We start from the raw sequence: 20904 nt of genomic DNA on the forward strand, positions 1-20904 counted from the left end.
GCTCAGAATGCAAACCTGCTTCTTGAGGATGATGGGCATCCAAACAGGACAAAACTGTTGCTTCCACATATTGACCTATTAGCAATGCTGCTGTTTACTTTGAACTGTTTCAATAATTTATCCTTCACTGTTTCCCAGAGAAATTTTAATGGATTCAGTTGCTGCTCTTGGGTTAGATGAAAAAGAAAATGGAGCCGGGATTTACTGACAAATGACATCCAAACTGATGCATAACGAACACCTCCAATATTTGCATAGAGTGTTAAAATTAAGATTAGACAGGTGACAACTCAGAACTGATCCATGTGGCATAAAGGGCCATATATCTAGAAATAAAGGCAAGGTGACAACATCCTTGTTGAACCCCAGTTGACATTTCGCCACTAAGGCACTGGTGTGGGAGAAAAGGGATACCGGGGGGGGGGGGGGGGGAGGCTAGACAGATTTTTGTGACCTGATATTTCCTTCTCTTTCCTATTAGCCATTGACTATTTCCCTTTTTTAAATATGGTGTGGAGTAACACAAAGGTAGTAACTAATGTGGTATTAATAACTGATCAGAACAAAGGTGTGCATGGCTCAATATGGGGGAGTTGATGTTGGCTCAGGTGAGCCAGCAGGACACTCATTTTACTGTAGCTCTCTGGGTCTTTCTTTATTGGCAATTCCAAAAAAATAAGAGCCAGTACAGCTGGAGAACATCTTGCTCAAATTTGTATGGGTGATACAAACAGAAGCCTCTGATAACCAAATCATCAATACACAAAGAGCTGTTGTGAAATCTGTATAGGCTTCTTTATAGGCTTTTGGTATCCTATTAACTACAGTGGTCCCTTCCCTTATTCTGATGATCCATTCCAGACCCACCCACCCACCTCAGTAAGGGGAATTTTGCGTATGCTCGAGCCCCATTTAAAAGAATGGGGCTCATGCCCGCAGTGTGGCGCATGCACCATTACCCCTTATGGGGTGCGCTGAGCCTTCTTCCGGTGTGGGTTTCAGTGTATGCTGAAAGCCATGTAAAGTCACACCATGTATGATGCGGGTGCACTGTATATGTCCACTGTAAGATGCATCATTTTACATGTGCTTGCATGGGTAATAGTCTGGATATATAACTAGGCTTGTAACAGATCCCAGCAAAGGGATCGCTTGATAACAAACAGCCTTATACTAAATGATTCATCATAAAAGGACATGCAGTTCCCATGAAGTCTAAACTGGGTAGAAATCATGTCAACGTACTAATTCTGTGATAAGACATTCCAAATTTGCACTCTAAGTATGAACACAGCAGAAATAGGAGAGCCTGAGAGCCTGGGAGCTATTGCTATATCTACATATCTACATCAGTGCTCACTCACACATACATCTCTGCACAAACCCCATTAAACTGCCACTGAAGCTGCCATTGTATCATCATCGTCGTCGTCGTCGTCATTGTCATCTTATTGTTGTTCTTGCTCTTGTTCTTTTTTGTTGTTCTTGCTGATGTTGTTAAACCAAAGGAAGCAGTTTATGAAGGGCTATGCTGGAGATTTATTCCTCTCAGTCTCAAAGGTGCTGCAGGATTCCTTCAGGTCCTTTTATGCTGACACAGGTTAATACAGCTATACAGACAAAATCTTACATTAGTAAAGTCAGCTGGAAAGGGGGGTGACAGTGGTGGTGGTGTTCATGGCTAATAGCCATTGCAAAGGCCAGAGAAGCCCAGCCCAAGGAGGTCTGCAACCTGGACTTTGAAGCCAGGCCTCTACCAGGCTTTGCAAAAGGCACCGAGGGAGATTACTATTGGGACAGATGCACCAGGGTGCCAGCCTGCAGGGCTGTGACTGCGCCTCCTCTTCCCCCACACAGCCAAGCAAACCACCCCATGTTCAAATTAAAACAACAATGGAACTGCCCTCTCACTAGTCTCTCACATCCTCACAAGGGAACCAACTCAGGCCAGAAATGGCCAAAGTGTCACTACATTTTCTGCAGGGTTCTTGGTATATAATCATAGAATAATAGAGTTGAAAGAGACCAGAAGGGCCATCCAGTCCAACTTCCTGCCATGCAAGAAATCCAAATCAAAGCATCCCCGACAGATAGCCATCCAGCCTCTGTTTAAAGACCTCCAAGGAGGGAGATTCCACTACACTCCGAGGGAGTGTCGGACAGCCCTTACTGTCAGGAAGTTCTTCCTAATGTTGAGGTGGAATCTCTTTTGCTGTAGCTTGCATCTATTGTTCCGGGTCCTAGTCTCTGGAGCAGCAGAAAACAAGCTTGCTCCCTCCTCAATATGACATCCCTTTAAATATTTAAACAGGGCTATCATATCACCTCTTAGCCTTCTCTTCTCCAGGCTAAACATCCCCAGCTCCTTAAGTTGTTCCTCGTAGGGCATGGCTTCCAGACCCTTCACCATTTTAGTCGCCCTCCTTTGGACACACTCCAGTTTCTCCACATCCTTTTTAAATTGTGGTGCCCAGAACTGGACACAATATTCCAGGTGGGGCCTGACCAGAGCAGAATATAGTGGCACTATTACTTCCCTTGATCTAGACACTATACTTTTATTGATGCAACCTAAAATTGCATTGTGTATGAGCCCTGGTAGTGCAGTGGTTAAATGCCTGTACTGCAGTCACACTCACTCACAAAACATAAGGCTGTGAGTTCAATACCAGCCTAGGGGGCTCAAGCTCGACTCAGGCTTGCATCCTCCCAAGGTCGCTAAAATGAGTACCCAGATTGTTGGGGGCAATTAGCTTACACTTTGTAAACTGCTTAGGGAGTGCTTAAGTGCACTGATAAGCAGTACAGAAATGTACTTGCTATTGCTATTACTATAAGGGGTTATACCCCCATGTCAAAAGATGAAGACAGCTCAGGTGGTGAGCAATTAGCAGGTGGCTGCCTAGCTCTCCCCATGCCCTTTGAAACCTTAGCACATTTTTAGAACAGTCAGGGTTGAAAGGGGGCCTATGAGGCCTAATAAGGTCCTATCAGGCATACTTGGGCCTGCTAAGCCCTAAATGGGCTGTGTGAGGACTGCTGGGCCCTAAACTGGTTCTAAGATGACTGCAGGAGCCTAACTAGGAGAGCAGATGACTACAAGGGCCTAATTGAGTTAAGAAGGCTTGCAGAGGTCTAATTGGGCCTGTGAGGGCCTAATCCAGTGATGGTGAACCTTTTACAGACCGAGTGCCCAAACTGCAACCCAGAAGCCACTTATTTATTGCAAAGTGCCACGTCCCTCTGGCTTTCTAGTAAGAAACTCTGGCAAACTCTGTGCTAGGCCAACAACATGTGTGCCCACAGAGAGGGCTCTGAGTGCCACCTCTGGCACGCGTGCCATAGGTTTGCCATCACTGGCCTAATCCTTTCCTTAGAGGCCTGCAGAGGCCTTACCAGGGCCCACTAGGACAGTAGATTAGGCCAAAAAAGCTTAATCGAGACTTAATAAGGCCAAACGGAGCCATAAGGCTTGCAGAGATCACTTGGCCTTGTATTGAGGCCTGTAGAGCCCCAATTGGAGCCTATGTGGAACCTATGGTTGCATCTTCACTGCAAAAATAATCCAGTGTGACACCACTTAAACTGCTAAGGATCAGTGTTATGTAGTTATAGCAACTGTAGTTTTGTTAAACATTTAGCCTTCTCTGTCATTTAGCTCTGGTGCCCACCAAACTACAAATCCCAGGATTCCATAGCATTGAGCCAGGACAGTTAAAGTGATGTCAAAGTGGATTATTTTTGCAGGGCGGATGCATCCTATAAGGCCTGTAGGAACTATACTGGCCTATGAGGCCTATGGAGTCTTAAATAGTGGAGGGCTATGAGGCCAGAGGAAGCTTTATCAGCTTATCAGCATTAGGAGGCCAAATGGAGGATTATAAGGTCTGTGGAAGAGTACATGGGGCTGAAGAGTCATGTGGGTCTAGTCCTCCAGTCTTCCAATCATACCCATTGAACCCGTGAAATACCAAGAGATGACCACAATGCCTAAAGGAGAAGTTGCATTCACATGTGCCCCAACCATTACAGACCACAAACAACACCAATAATTTTTTTAAGATTGAGAATGCAGGTAGGCTCATGCTGCCATGATCCCAGCATTCACTCCTCGATGCTTCCAAATCGATTGCTGGATCCAAAGAGGCAGCAGAGAGGGCAAATAGAGCCCAATAAACCCTATGGTTGAGCATGTTCAACATCATGGCTCTGTGCACCATAACATTTTAATTGGTGCCTTCCCCTTGGACTCAGTAAACTAACTAAACTAATTTTCTTCCCAGAGCACTACATGCTGCAGTTCCAGAACTGGCTATTCTGTACACAGATTTCCATAAGGTAAAAAAATATCAGGAATTTCACGGAAAACTATATTGAAAATCTCATACCAAGATTGCCTAACAATTTAGAAGGCACTGGAATATAACGCCTTAGATATGTTCTTAATATATTCTTAGTACTAACCAAAAAAGGTATCTTCTTTCTGGTTGTGGAAGAAAAAAGAAAGAAAGAAAAGTAGAACTCACATCTTTAGTAAATGAAAAGTCAATATTAATATATCCTTTTCACACAGTAAGGGTCTAGAAAGAACAAACATGAGCAAGTCTAGATGACAATTTTAAATTGAAAAAGTAGTATATTTACTTTCATTGTATTAGATCAGCTGCTTTAGAAGAAGAACTGAGAATCTCAAGGGAACTCTGGTGCACAGATGAATTTTGTAAAGAAATTGAGTTAAACTGCAGATTGTACATTGTGCTCACTGTGTTATCATTCGGTTTATTGTATCACACAAAGCCATTAATTGACATTATTATCACTAAAAGGTAACAAGTACATAAATGCAACTTCTGTTGTTGCAGTTTGGTTACTAATGCAAAGTTCAGTGAAGCTGTGCATTTTACAATCTTCTTCATATTAGTTTAGATTTATTTATTTTTCTATAAATCTATTTTATACAAATATTTCTATTTTGTTGTTCTGGTGCTTACACACCGCTATAGGAAACAAATAAATGTTTCCCCTCCCCAAAAAATAACAAATATAAAATGCAATGGTCTACATCTAGTTGCTAATCCCAATTAGTGTGTCCCTGTTGAATCAACAGAAGCAAATCAAGTGTAAATGTACTCATTTCCCATTAACTCAATGACTCAACACTAAGTTGGGATGAACAACTTGATTCAGACTAGTAAAATTCCAAATGAGAACAAGAGGGTGAAAATATACAATATAGAGGCTGCTTTATTATTTTGTTGTACATTTACTGATCTATTACCTGTTCTGTTAAATGGCTTAAAGTTTATTTTATTCAATTGCTTCATTTTTTCTTGCACCATTCCATTTTATTTTTGGCATGCTTAGTTTGGTTATGCCCTTTTCATAACACCACAATGTTCGCAAGGATGAAGGTTTAAGTATCTATTTTAATAGTGCTGCGGTTATTACTCGTGGCCAAACATGGACATACAAAGATGAGATTAAGAGAATACAAGCCCTTCTTTGACGGTATCATCTATCCTGAATGACAGCAGTTCTTCAAGGCAGAGATTGTTTTTACCAATGCTACTAGATCTTTTAATTGCAGATACCCAGGAACTAGATCTGAGGTATATCTATACTGCACAATTATAGCACTTTGATAGCACTTTAACTATCATGGCTCCATCCTACAGAATCCTAGTATTTAAAGTTCTATGAGGTATTTAGAACTTGGTTTGGTGGCTGTAGGTTACTCATTTCCCAAAGTACATTGTTATTGTTGTTAACATACTCCTGAGTCAATCTGGACCCATGGTAACCCTGTGGATGAGACACCTCCAAGAACTCCATGGTAACCTTGTGGATGAGACACCTCCAACCTCGACCCATGATAACCTTGTGGATGAGACACCTCCAAGAATTCCATGGTAACCCTGTGGATGAGACACCTCCAATCTCGACCCATGGTAACCCTGTGGATGAGACACATCCAACAGGGTTATCTTCCATTTCACTGCTTAGTTCCTGCAATCCCAGGTCCATATCCCCCCTGATTGAGTCAATTCATCTGGCATGTGGCATGTGGTCTTCCTCTCCTTCTTCTGCACTCTACCTTTCCTAGCTTTATTGTCTTTTCCAATGATCCATGCCATCTCAAACTACATCAGTCAAACTACATCAGTCTCAATTTTATCATCTTGGCTTCTAATGAAATCTCTGGCTTGATCTGCTCCAAGTCCCATCAGTACATCACCAGATCCTAAGTTCACCACCATGGTGCTCAAAAAAGGTTATCAGAGCACTATGATTCTGTAGGTTGGAGACAGCCTTGGAATGTTCCACATGCAAAAGTATGTGCTCTTTCACCCAGACAATGTCATCAAACGGCATGGTTGATTCCATTCTTCGTACCAGACTCAGTGAAGTCAAAATCTCTCAGACCGTCCAAAGAGTTTATTCTCTTATCAGTTTTAATGCCATTTTCAGTACTCTTGGGAGTTAAACTATTTGTTCCTCAAAGGGTGTATTTTGGATACTGCAAAGGATAAAGTGGACACAGAAATGGGAGAGAGGGATGGATTGGGGAGATTAGGAATATAATATTGTAGATATTATAAATCAGTCAATTTGATTAAAACCATTCCAAGTAAAGGTTAACAAAATTGCTGGTTGAATTTTTGTCCATGCTTAAACAAGAGATATTTAGTTTCAAATCCTTTTGTGGCTGACAAATGTGGCTTCCTGAACTCCATTAATATTCAGTTTAGGCTTTGGAATGAATTGATGTTTTCTTTCCAGGCCAGCCACATCACTTCATCACTTTGCCCTCACTCTGCTAATCTGCATGATAATAAAGCCTTCAACACTGCATATGATGCTTTTATTATTTATTTATTTTTACAAAAACGTTTCTAATATCTGAAGGCTAAATGGATTCACAATTGTTCACCAGATCTTTTGTTGAATAACCAAGAATATTGTGATAATGTGCAAAATTTCCATTAGTATGTTATAGCAGGGATTTATAATTTTATGGTAAATCAAATTACTAATTTTAATTTTATCCATGAAGAGATAAGAGCTTGTCTTTTTAAAAAAAAATCGCAAGCTTTGTTCAGTAGAAGCAGTGTATAGCATACAACTTTTGTTTAGGCAATATTAGTTTCTGAGAAGGTCAGTACATAACATTTTCAAATATTTGCATAATGCTCTGACTTTACTTGCTTGGTGGCTTCAGACACTGAACTTTGGAATAATTTGCATTGTGTATCCCTTAATTATAGAGATTTTGGATTGCTAATGTATTGAGTCATTTTGAAATGGCAGGAATAATTAATAGCCCAGTTCTCATGCCATAATAAGCTGGATTCTTGAGGAACCCTGCCCAGTCATTCATGATTAGCATCTGTCCGTTGCACTGTCTAAGCCAGAACCTATTCAGACCATACATGGTTTCGTTCCTTTGGCTTATGAAAACATCCTGCAGTATCATCTGACAAGCCATTTGTAAAAGATGTTTGACTTTCAAGCATGGCCTGTAATGCAGAGTAAAAGAGCATTTCTAAAGAATGAGGTATAAATACAATAAACAATCATAATAAATAATAATAATACTCAAGGGAAGACCTGATACCCATGGATCTTGTGTATGCCTAAGACATTTTTAGGAACTTTTAGCACCCTGTGAAACATTTAACACAACTATAACTTAAATTCATTCCAAAATGCTGCCATCCAGATCGTTTAATATCATTTGGTAAGTCAATGCTAGGAACTGTTCAAAATGTTTTATGAAATAACACTGAATAAGAATATAATAGAGCAATGGCCACAGTATAAGAATGTTAGAAAGGAATGGCTACAGACTATAGTGAGGACTACAAACCATAAACATCAAGAAATAGCAAACAAACAAACAAACAAACAAACTAACTAAAACAAAAAAGCCCAAACTGTAAACCTCTTTGTATCCTGCAATACAATAAGAAAAGTATCAAATCACTGTTGTGAAAGGACAAATGTTTGGAATGCTAAAAAATATGTTTTCGTGTAATGCCAGATATGTGGAAAGAATTACACATATATATCATGTTTAGCTCCTGAGTAATGACAAGATAATAATAATAATAATAAATGCTTTATTTGTATTTGTTTGTATTTTTTATTTGTATACCGCCCTTCTTCCAATCAGCATAATAACATATACAATATACAATATGAAAGACAATAAAACAAATTAAAATATACTTTAAAAACCAGATTAAGGAAAAAAGTCACAAATAAAAGCAATACAGTGCTAGGGTTCCCTAAAAACTAACCAAGCTTATTAGAACCTTTGTCACTTACATTATCAGAATTTGGACAGACTGAGACTGTCAATGGCTAGGCATTAATGCAACTCTCCATCTTGCTTTGTCAATTCATTACTAGTGGTGTGGTCACACCCATTCAAACTACAGTATATGTTTTTTACCTTGTACATGTTTCAACTTGAACAAAAAGACCATGGCCCTGTCTTTCACATTGGCCTAGCATTTGCCCTATGTGTTATTTCCCCATGGGTATATCTGTGCATGTCTGTGCATGTTCTATTGCATATAGGCCAATAATAGATAAACTACAAATGTTTATCTAACAATAAATGTCTCAGTTCTAATAGTCCACAAATGTATTTTGTTCTTTTACTCATTAATACTAGAATCCTATGCATCTTTACTCAGATGTAAATTTACTCACAGGCAATTATGTAAAAGAGAGAAGCCTTTAATGTAGGAAATAAAAACGTAGGTTCAAACAAAAGCTACAAAACTGTGGTTTTTAAAAAGCTACTGCCTTTGCTCTATCTTCTGGGGAATTACTTTACATTCACATGTGATGGTTAAAGGGCAGACATGATTTCACGTACCCCAAAGATGAAGAAAATCAATTCCTGCTCCCATTAGAAAGAATTAATGGTGCAGAAGGCCATTACATAAGAGATGGTTTATGGCAACAAAAGCCTTTAACACAAATCCAATATAAAAACAAAGATACAAGACAAACAATATTTGCACTCTGTTGGTGCTTTGCTCCACTCTCAGAGGAAAGGAGATATAAAATGCAAGACTCTCCTGTTCCTAAACATATCATAATAAGAAAACATTCTTAACAAGTGAAAAGGTGAAGGCAGATGCCAATTATGGAAGTAAAGTCATTGCCACCTTGGTTTTGAAGCTTTTTTATGCAAATAAGGAAAATAATTATTCTTTTCTCTAATGAAAATCTCCCATCATATCACTAAGGAAAGAAAGATAAAGCTTTGGATTTCAATTCAGGAGCCATATCTTTCCCCTCCAGTGTTATTTTTCCTTTGACTATTCAATTCAGGAGCCATAGAAGTTTATTGGATTGGCTTTGCTTCCACGATAGATGCAGGATGTAACTTTAAGAAAGTGGATCTTAGCCATTTTCCTGTTGCTGGGGAGTACCCAACTCATTTGCAACCCGGGCTTCTGCCACATCTTTTCAAGAACGGTGAAATCCTATTCTTGAAAAGATGTGGGAGGAGCCCGGAGAAGCCTGAGTTGCAAACGGGCTGCGTATTCCCTAGCAATGGGGAAATATGATACGATTTGCTTTCTTAAAGTTACATCCTGCATCTTTTGCAGGAGCAGATCCAATGCGATAAACTCCACACTCTCCACTTCAGTGTCCAAGTGGACTTACTTTTAAAATGTTCTCACTATTTGCAGAAAATTGGACTAGCTCACAGGTCTTCTGCCTCCTCCGCTCCAAAAACAAGGTATTTAGGAAAAGACTGGCCAGGTTCACTGCAGCTATGAATATAATTCATTAAAGTACAGTCAGCCCTCCTTATCCACAGCTTTCTTATCCACGGATTCAAGCATCCACAACTTGAAAATATTCAAAAAAAGTATATATTCCAAATAGCAAACCTTGATTTTTTCCATTTTATATAAGGGACACCATTTTGCTATGCCATTGTGTTTAATGGGACTCAAGCATTCACGGATTTTGTTATCCACGGGGGATCCTGGAACAAAACCCCAGCATGTACTTCAGTTATTAAAGTAGGTTTCAGTAGAAATAGGAATAACTAGTAAAATCCCATTTACAAGGGTAAAGTGTTTGGTTGGCCGGTTGCTAGGGAGCATCTTCACAAAAGCTAATAGCACATGCTCTTTTTCTCAGCCTATATGAAAGCTGGCCTTTTGCATCATCAACAAAAGATCACCTTCAGGCAAAATAATGTTTTATTGGGATGAATTACATATTTGGGGGTGAGAGAGCTGAGCTGGGCTACCACTAGCTGAATGACTGAAAGAGAGATGGGAAGAAGTACGTCAGCGGAAGGGAAGTCACCCTTAAAATATCAGCCTATAGGCGAGAAAGCAATGGAGCAGATAAGACAAATAGGCATTTGTGCAAGCTTGGTTGCACATTTCTCCACTTCCAGCACTTTTGTTACTGTTGATGCCTACATTCTTTTGCTAGTTTCTGAGTGATTCCTGGTCCTCAACCACAGATTAAACACTGGACTAATACACCCTGATTAATTGTTTTAAATAATTTTTAAAGTAAATCAAGAGAGAATAGTCGTTTCCTGTTAAGGATATTATTAACCAAGGGTTTCCATGATGAAATGGATTTTCTTCATCTAAACGGCACTCCACTGAAAGTGCCAACAGCAACTAAATAGTTTCTATGGAGAGTGATTGGTAGCAGTGAGAGAACAAATGCCTACATCAACAAAGGAAATTGGCAAGCAGAGAAAGCATTTTCTTCTCCAGCTATAGCTATCACAACCTATTCCAAAAACTTATAACCTTAAATATTTTAACACAAACAAGTGCTTCCAATAAAATCAATGATGCTGTCTGCTGCAGAATACTGGAAGAACTGACAAGGTTACATCCCATTTCACACTCTGCTGTCTAGACTTGAGAGTGAAACTATGTATTATGATATTTTCAAGTCAAAACACAATTCTCTTGTGTGATAAAATACACCCCCCTTTACATGTCTTCAATAGGAAAATAATGGCAAGAAAACTATGTCACACAAAGACTCATGATGGTAGGCTGTATTGCCAGCAGGCACCTTGTTTATTCGGTTTAAGATTCAGAGGTTCTCATTTCACAACTATTATCTAAAGAATTTTAGAATGTTGCAGCTGATAAGTGTCCCCTGAATAATCATTAATTCTCTACTTTACTGTTGTCTTTTAAGATATCAATTATGTGCAGTGTTTTAAGTATTCAAATTGTGTATCTGAATTGTGAGGTCGCAATAGGAAAGAAGGAAGGAAACAAAAATAAAGTGATTGTGCTTGAAAGTACTTCCTGGTTGAAAAAGTCTTCCTTTTGGCATAGAATAATCCAGGAGGGGATGAAAATTGCCCATCTAGAACTGCCCACATTGCACCGGTTCTAAAATCTCTCCACTGACTGCCTATCAGCTTCTGGGCCAGGTACAAGGTGTTGGTTCTAACCTTTAAAGTCCTACATGGATCCTGACTACTTGCGGGAGCACCTCCTTCCATACAATCCACCCTTCATACTTCGGTCTTCTGGGAAGAATCTGCTACGACCTAAGAGACCAGACTTTGAGTGGTGACCCAGAGAACCTTCTCATCAGCCGCTCCCAGGCTCTGCAACGACCTGCTGGACAAGATCTGCCATATTACCATCTTGGAAGCCTTTAAAAAGCTATTAAGATGGATCTCTTCTGGCAGGCCTTCCCAGACTAGGTTAGATCCATTAGATCCATTAGACTTGCCTCCTCCCTCTATTGACACCTCTATTGATACCGATACCAAAATTGATTGATACCATCACCCCCGTCCCCTCCTCTTCTAGAGGAAGATTCATTTCTTGCGCTAATCTGCCTGAAATTTTAATGTATTCCTACTGGATAGTTTTAATGGTTTTTTATGTTTAATCTCTTTTTATGGGTTGAGCACTATTTTTATGATTGGGGGGAGGGTTGGGGCTTTTAAATTGTAATTTTTAATTGTTTGATGTTTTATTTATACCCTTGGAATCAGTTTTGATTCATTTGTGAAAAAGCGGAATAGAAATAACAACAACAACAACAACAACAACATGGAAATTACAAATTTGGTGGGAGGATGCTGTAGGCTTCAAAAATAGCCTGAGGCACTAGACTTTCTCCACCTGCTTTTTTGTGCATGGTTGTCCTAATATAGCAGGTATGTTTTAATGGATACAACATGAGGATGAGGACAAGAGCCTTATTGTTGGGAGCTCAGTCTTGTGTGTACTTGTTCCTGAGGATGCATCTACACTGTGGAAATAATGCAGTTTGACACCACTTTAAGTCATGTGGCTCCATCCAATGGAATCCTGGAATTTGTAGTTTTACAAAGTCTTTAACCTTCTCTGCCAAAGAGTGCTGGTGCCTCACAAAAGGACAGATCCCAGGATTCTGTAGGATGGAGCCATAGCAATCAAAGTGGTGTCAAACTGCATTATTTCTACAGTACAGTCCATCCTAAAACTCGGCTGGTACAGACTTGTATAGTGGGTACCGAGCATGGTGATGCTACTTTTGGGGGAATAGGTTAAGTCAAGGGCAAGTCTTGGGGCCAAAGTTATGGATTTTGGTAAGACCCCTAGTTAAGTCAAGGGCAAAACTTTGAGGTTCCTCAGGTCCATGATGGCTCTTTAGTGTTTTCCTGGCAATGGACAGAGGCTGTTTCTCTGCTGCAGTGAGGAAGCACCAAAGAGCCCCAGTTGCAGCCATTTTTTCCTTGGAGTGGGGTTGAACAGACAGGCACCCTCTGCCTTCGGGGAGGAAGGTGTGTGTGTGTTTGATGGATGGAATAAACATGCCTATAGCTAAAAAAAAGTGACAGGTTGGGGCTGGGTGGGTTTCAAGGGTGACTGAACAAATAGTACTCCATCTAAGCTAAACATGAATAGGCTTGTTTGTTCTGTCATTTTCATGACTGCTTTGCAAATCAGCATTAAGAGGCTGTGAAATCACTTCAGAGTAAATGGAAAAGTATGAATGAAGCTGTGCAAAACAAAAGTTTCTTCCACTGAAGCTGAAGAGCAAATTTTCATAATCCAGTACATAAAAAGAGGGAAATGTTTGAACCCTTTGGTCCACATAAAGGGCAATAGGAAATCATATATTGGAATAGAAAAACATATATTTCTGTTAATACTTAAAGTATAAAGCATAAAGTATTGAAAAGCTATTTGCTACTGCCTTTAATTATTTATGATGTTTTACACAACTGAAATGGTATATCTTTTCTGTTTGTTCTTTTCTCTTGTGTTGAGCACTCCACTGCAAGGGCACATTAAACTGGGTCTGCTTTCTACTCTTGCCTTCTTTGCAAAAGCTATGAAAACTTTGCTAATAGTATTGCCAGGTTTTCAAAATAGCAAAAAGGGACAGTCAACATTCATGCTGTGCAGGGGTGAAAATCAGCATGTGGCTATTAAGAACTTTGTGCTCTATCTAAATACTAAATGGAAGCCTTAATTGCAGTTAACTAAGCCATGTGTTTCTTTTTAAAATTAACATATTGCCTACATTAAAAAATTATGGGATGCATACATTTCTATCTTCACAAAGGGTCCACACCCCAAAATATGGGATTTTGTGGTATCTCTTCAGTCCACATAAAAGGAAAAGCTTTTCAACACTCAATAGGGGGCATCCTTTATAATAAGGGGAAATTGTCTGTCAGACAAGGAAAAAGCTTTCTGGACATCAGGTAAGGCACATCCCTTATAATAAGTGGCACTTGTCAACCCTCTTTGCTACATAACAAGAAAAAAAATTAACAAAATATGTTACCAGATAATTCCTTTAGCAAACAGGAGAATTCTGATGCACAATGGAAATGCTGCAAGTCAGGACTATGTGCATCAGTTCTGATGTGCACTGCATTGGTCCCAATGCACATTGCATTGGTTCTGATATGCATTGGGCACCTATGCACATTGGGTACATTTACAGTTGTCCTGTTAGATTTCTTAGCAATTCAATAAAGGGGTCTACATAAAAATATGTAATGCAACAGATCATATCAGATTTTTGTGTTTTTCGAGTTTTTCTCTTCAGTTCTACATGTGTTATACAGCCTTATGCAGTACTGGAGCATGGCATTTCTCACTGAATCACCCAGGTGGAATATCAAGGGAACTGTTGCTAGATCATGAAAAAGTTTTATAGCTATGTGAGCTGGGGAGCAGGAGGAATCCAAATTCAGTGCAAAGTTAGATGTCCTGGGTCTACACTTCCTCCAGTGTCCATGGGACAGATGCAATATGCTCTCGAGCATCCTCACACGAAGGAAACTGAATGTACCTATTCAGTGAGATGCACAGATCTGAAAGCTGTCCGTAGAGAAATACACTTATTTCACATGTGTGCAAATCATCACTAAATATGTTTTAAAGAAGGAAACACGTTCAAGCCCATTCAAGTTTTAACATTTTAAAATGTACAATATACTTATCAAATGTGCTTATTTGGGAGAAAGCATGCTAAAAAGGATGGATTTCATTCCACAAAAACAGAAACACAAACCCTTCTCAACACCAAAGAAGCCAGGCATCAACTAGATGTGCCTATGGAAGAGATTAGATCAGTAGATCAGCACATATGGGAAAAAGTATGGGCAAAAAGCTCCAATATTTCTGGGAAAACATTGAGATGTCAGCTGCCTTCACAAATCTCCAATAGTATTGACTGACTGTAGAGACAGCTATACCACTGGGAACATTGTGTACAAATTTAATTAGAGTGATGCACTGGGGATCTTCTTCTTTTCATTTCTTAGAATGAAAATAAAATGTAATTACCCTCCCCCCTCACACACACAGACAAGTGCATATGTGGTTTTATTTGAATGGATTAAATGGTTTTATGACCAATTAAAGTACTTGTACATGGATCCTTGAAGCAATATCCAGGAATAAAAATGAAGTGCATCATCTATTTATATCCATTTCTTATGGCCTGAATAACCTATGAGAACAAGTTAACTTATTTCAAGTATTTTTATACTAAATCAGTGTGGGATAGTGGTTTGAGTGCTGGCCTAGGAGTCTGGGAGACCAGAGTTCGAATTTCTGCTCATCTGTGGAAACCCACTGGTTGACCTTGGGTCAGTTACGCTCTTTCAACTTCAGAGGAAGGAAATGGAAATCCTACATCTTGACAAGAAATAAAGAATACATTGTGACAAGAAAAACCTTTGATGGGGTTACCAAAGGTTGGAGTTGACTTGAAGGCAGATATCAACTGATTTATGTCATTATGTTGCTTTTTTTTCAGTGAGGCTTCCTGAAATTAAACACACAACTATTGGGAGGTGTTTAAAATAAACAGCATCACAAGTAGTTTTGTCATTGTTGTTGTTAACTGCCATTAAGTCAGTTTTGACTTAGATGACTCCATGAGAGACCTCCACGTAGCCCTGCTCAGGTCTTGCAGGCCCAGGGCTTCCTTGACTGAGCCTATCCATCTGGAATGCAATCTTCCTATTATCCTACTGTTTTCTGCCTCTCCAAGCATTGTTGTCTTTTCTAGTGAGCCCTGTCTTCTCATGATATGGCCAAAGTATGACTGTCTCAGTTATTCTGGCTTCTAGAGAGACTTCAGTGTTGATTTGCTCTAGGACCCATTTATTGATCTTTTTGGCAGTCCATGATATAAATGCAACTCTTCTTCAGCACCACATTTCAAATGAGTTCATTTTCTTCCTATCACCTTTACTCACCGTCCAGCTTTCACAGCCCTACATAAAAATTGGGAGATAAGATGGAATGAATTATCCTTATTTTAGAATTCAATGATATACCTTGACACTTGATGATCTTGTCTAGTTCATTCATAGCTGCTATTCCAATCCTAGTCTCTTTCTGATTTCTTGACTAAAGTCTCCATTCTAATCAAGGACTGTGCCAACATATGGAAAATCTTGAATTATTTCAAGGTTTTCATTGTTTAAAACCTGTTAATCCCAAAGGTGCTACAAGATCCCTTTGCATACTGGTTTCCTAGAGTAACAGGCCTACATCTTTGAATTCATTGTCTAAAGTTATGTCAATCATATGTGGTCTTTATTTTTGTTTTCTTAATGTTCAGCTATAAGCCTGCCTTTGCACTTTCTTCCTTGACCTTCTTCAGTAATTGTTCCAAGTCTTTGCTGTTTGCATGATATAAATACTCACATTCTAACTGTTCTAAAGATCAAAAACATCTTAAAACTCTGGATGTATCCAGAAGCTTTCACTCATTATCAATTGGCAGAGAAGCTAAATGTCACTGTTAGACCAAACATACTTGCAGATTTTAATAAATGACAACTAAAAAGTAGAGCATTTTGCAAAAATTGAATCCTTCAGGGGAATCAAGATAACACTGGAGAACACCGAAGAGAAGCCACTCAGCATTTGTTCATGAAGGATCCACTATAGTTCACATTCACAAGTAATTTTTAATTAATTTAGATTTCTTCACAGTGAGGTCAGCAGATGCAACATGTGCTGCTGCCACAGTCTCAGTATCATTACTAATTTTATCTTTCTGGTTCACTTGCCACTTTCTGGTGTGATGAGCACTTGTCACTTGTTGCTTTGGATAAGTATTTAAGCATATTAGCTGAAATTCAGTGTCATAACTCTCACATGATGGAGCAAACCCCCTTCTATTACCACCTAGAACCCTCTCAATTTGCTCTAGAAAATTACCCACCTCTCTGAAGCAAATTTTGACACAGTGGGCTGCAGCAAGTCTCTTACAAATGGTAAAATGAGACACAGAAATGGATTTAACATGTGCCTGTCTAATACTACTTATATGTACACTATCTACTTATATGTACATTCCTCTTCAGCTTTATGTATATTGCAGTGAAATAGGAAAAAACGGTGGTGGTGGTGGTGGTGGTGGTGGTGGGAACCTGCAGCAAGAAGAAAAAAAGAAAGCTGTTGTGTATCTCTTCACTTTTGGCTGAGGATAGACTAAAGGCTCATCCAGAAAGAAAAATAGTCCCTGGAAGCAGTTCTTTAGTTTTGATATTACCTACATATCTCGGAGATTTGTGTCCAAAACTCTTTCTTGAAATATTCTGCATTTCTCTTCCTACTCATTTCCTCGTATTCTTCCTCCTTCTTGTCCCACTGATCACAAGTCACATCTAGACTCAAGCCACATTACAGACATTGATTCTCAGCAATTTCCACAGAGCTTTTTTTACCATTATGTAGTATTACAGTCAAAATACAAAAGTACTTTAGCAATACTGAACAAGTTAATTACTATAATTATTTTGTTTTAATGCTGACATTCCTTTTTCCTTTGCTTGATGTCTATCGAATTTGTGTTTTACTGGTGATGGCTAGTCCCAAAAGAATGTTTGTTTTTGTCTGCCTTCCCATTGTTTTTCATTCGGTTCATAAGGGTTTTCTTGACACAATTTGTCCAGAAGGGAGTTTGCCACTGCCATCCTCTGAGGCTCAGAGAATGTGTCTTGCCCAGTAGATTCATATAGCCAAGCCAGGACGATAACTATAGTCTCTAGAGTCACAGTGCATCACTTAAATCACTGCACCACATTAACTACAGCGCGCCTGCGCCATATGCGGGCGCGCCATACGCGGCCATGAGCATACGCGCTCAAGCCGCGGGACACGCGCAGGGCGGAAGGGGCAGTGCGTCCCATTCAATTGAATGGGCGCGCGCGCCTGTTGTGCCCTGCGTGCACATAGGCGAGGACGGACTGTACCAAGTAAAGAGGCATTTCTTTCTGGAAAATTCTGGGTTTACTTACACTGACCTTGGAAATAGGAATAAACAGTTCTTTGGGATGAAGAAAACATCACGTGGATCTCCAAAATAAAATTGGCTCATAGAGGAATAATAATAATAATAATATTTATTTTTATCCCACCTCTCCCACAGGATCAAACAAAACTTGGGGCATTTAAATATATCTTTTTTGCATTTCTATGTTAGCTTAACATTGTTTACAATTAAATAAATGGGTTGCAAATGGAACAAAAGGCAATTAATTTAATTTGGATCTTGCCAAATATTCCAGCTAAAAAGAGATTATCACTACAGTGTGTGCATGTGTTCAATAAATTACTTATCATATTCCCTCATATGTGTGTGTGTATGTGTGTGTGTGTGTGTGTGTGTACACACACACACACACACACACACACACACATATATTGCTCCATTAACAGAGGTCTGCAGATTGTGAACTAATGGTCCATTTTTGGGAGAAAACATTGTTTGATGGTTCTTGGCAATTACATGAGGACATAAAATGCATTTCATGAAAGCATCAAGACATTTTATTAATGCTACATCAGCCAAGCACATATAATTCACTTGAAAAAGCCTGATATCACTCTGATTTGGTTTGGATTATTTGCAAAAAGTGAGGGAATGTTACATAATCATCAAAGATTATTCAGGTATAGAAACAGATGATGATTTAATTAGTTAATAATAATAATAATAATAATAATAAACGTTTTATTTGTATACCGCCCTTCCGTAAGATCAGGGCGGTTTACAGCAGTTAAAATATACAATATTCAAGTTAAAACCATACCAAAAATTACATAAATCACACAATAAACAAAAACAAAACAAAACAAAAACAAAAACAAAAGCAAAAGCCCCCGGGTTAGCCAATCCATTGCCTGTGCGGCCTGTGCCTGTGCGGCGGGGGGCCTATAGGGACTTAATCGGGGAATGCAATTTGAAACAGGTAGGTTTTCAAGTCCCGTTTGAATTGGGCCAGGGAGGTAACTGAGCGGAGCTCTATGGGCAGCGTATTCCAAAGGGCCGGAATTATTATGTTTGCATAGTTATTATGCAAACAATGTCATTACCTCTTCCATGCTAATTTTATAGAATAAAATGGTTTTCTGCAAACAAAGACCAGATTTTGCTTATTTTTCTTCATTTCCCCTGCAGCAGTTAAGATTGTTATTCATCTTCCACTGGTTTGGTTTACTTGCTTATTTTGCACAAGTTCATATTTTTCCTTTTGTGTTCCAGACTTGCTCTGCAAACAAGCTTTTTGTGTAAAGTTGACAATAGCTTCCCATAAAATGCTTTTGTTCATATCAACATTCACCCTCAGGGGTGAAACAACTGTTTGTTTAAATGGCAAAACCTTCCAGTCAGAAGATGTAAAACTCAGCAAAGGTAACCCTATGATAAAGTGTCACTTTCAATCTAAGGATAACCACAAACATCCCAATTCACTTTGAGCATTTTTCATTTTCTAAAGTGCAATCACAACAGAAGAGAATGAAGAAGCAATTTGGCTGGAAATACGGAATGTCTCAATGTTCAATTTCTCTATTGTAACTTTCAGATGTAAGCTGTATCTCTATTTGCCTCTGTACTTTTGTTCTGTTTATTATATAGCATGGAATTCTTGAAACCCTTCTTTCACCAAAGAACATGTATGAGAACTGAAACTACATATGTGAACTAACAGGAAAATTTAATCGCTGTATTCAGAAAATGAATGGAAAGCAAAAGTATATTTTAGAAGAGGAAAGAAGTATGCTGAGGATTGGAGGGCACGTGTTGTTGTTTTGGCATTTTTTGATGGGCCATACTTGTGGAATTGGTGGTGACTAGAAGTGATATTCAGAAATAAGACTATACACATGGACATCACCAGATGGCCAATACAAAAACCAAAAAGATTATATAACTGGAAGCAATAGATGGAGAAGCTCCATTCTAGTGGCCAAAACTAAACCAGATGCTGACTGTGGTACAAATCATGAACTACTTATATAAAAAATCATAGTAAAGCTGAAGAAGAAAACAAAACGAGGCATTATACCAAAATATGATCTGAAAAATATCTCAGCAGAATTTACTGACAATGTAAGAGATTTGTCCTACTAAACATAATAGACCAAGAACCAGAAGAACTATGGACAGAAGCCAAGGACATAAGGAAGAACACAGAAAGACACTATCAATGGCCAAAAGGAAAGAGAAAAAACAATGGATAACAAACAAAAACAAAGCCTGGAGAAGAGATGGTAAAGAGGTGATATGGTAGCCCTGTTTAATTATTTGGAGGGGTGTCATATTGAGGATGGAACAAGCTTGCTTTCTGCTGGTCCAGGGAATAGAACCAAGAGTAATGGATTCAAACTAAAGGAAAAGAGATTCCACCTCAACATGAGGAAGTACTTCCTGACAGTAAGAGCTGTTCAACAGTAGACCACACTTCCTTGGAGTGTGAAGAGGCTTGATAGCTAACTGTCGGAGTGCTTTTGATTCTGTATTCCTGCATGGCAGGGGGTTGGACTGGATGGCATTTGTGGTATCTTCCAACTCTATGGTTTTATGAAAACAAAAGAGAGACAGCAACAAAACCAAAACACTGTAAGCAACTGTACAACAACTACTGTGGAATGATAAAGAGAAATATAATAACAATCAATGCAAAGAAATAGAAACCAACAACAAAAAGGAAGAACAAGAAACCTCTTTGACAAAATCAGGAAACTCAAAGGGAAGTTCAAACCAGGGGCTGGGATGCTCTATGACAATAAAAGACATACTATAAGATCAAGAAGAAATAAAAAGATGTTGGATGCAATACACAAAAGAGTCATATAAAAGAGATGAAAAAATGAATGACAAATGGAATGAGAAGATGAACCCCAAATTCTAGAAAGGGAGATGGAAGCAGCAATAAGAGAAATCGGGGAAAATAAATCACTAGGAACAGGTGATATTCCAATTGAACTATTACAATCCACACAGACATCATCAACTCTAATGTTGCATAATGTCAGCATATATGGAAAACAAAGCTGTGGCCAGCTGACTGGAAACTATTAATATACAGTCGCCCCTCTGTTTTCGTGGGGGATTCAT

The 20904-nt window shown here is 39.0% G+C and overlaps 1 protein-coding gene across 8 annotated transcripts in view; it reads right to left on the reverse strand.

Annotated features, from left to right (window-relative positions):
• SNTG2 (syntrophin gamma 2) overlaps positions 1-20904 on the reverse strand; it is a 301906-nt gene that overhangs the window by 117558 nt on the left and 163444 nt on the right. Inside the window, exons 1-2 of one of the 8 annotated variants that reach the window (XM_089531050.1) lie at positions 4389-4422; positions 1385-1610 (exon numbers count right to left, since the gene is read on the reverse strand). The exons of 4 other annotated variants lie outside the window; for them this stretch is intronic. In XM_089531050.1, the coding sequence (XP_089387176.1) occupies positions 1385-1447 (63 nt within the window). In that variant the 5' untranslated portion in view covers positions 1448-1610; positions 4389-4422. Of the gene's footprint in view, positions 1-1384; positions 1762-2117; positions 2151-3396; positions 3464-4388; positions 4423-20904 lie in introns of those variants that run through there. 3 more of the 8 variants (XM_089531048.1, XM_089531049.1, XM_089531051.1) reach the window with 3 other exon arrangements.

Source organism: Sceloporus occidentalis, unplaced genomic scaffold, assembly GCF_023333645.1.
Source record: "Sceloporus occidentalis isolate IW3139 unplaced genomic scaffold, rSceOcc1.0.p SCAF_6, whole genome shotgun sequence".
Classification (NCBI taxonomy): domain Eukaryota; kingdom Metazoa; phylum Chordata; class Lepidosauria; order Squamata; family Phrynosomatidae; genus Sceloporus; species Sceloporus occidentalis.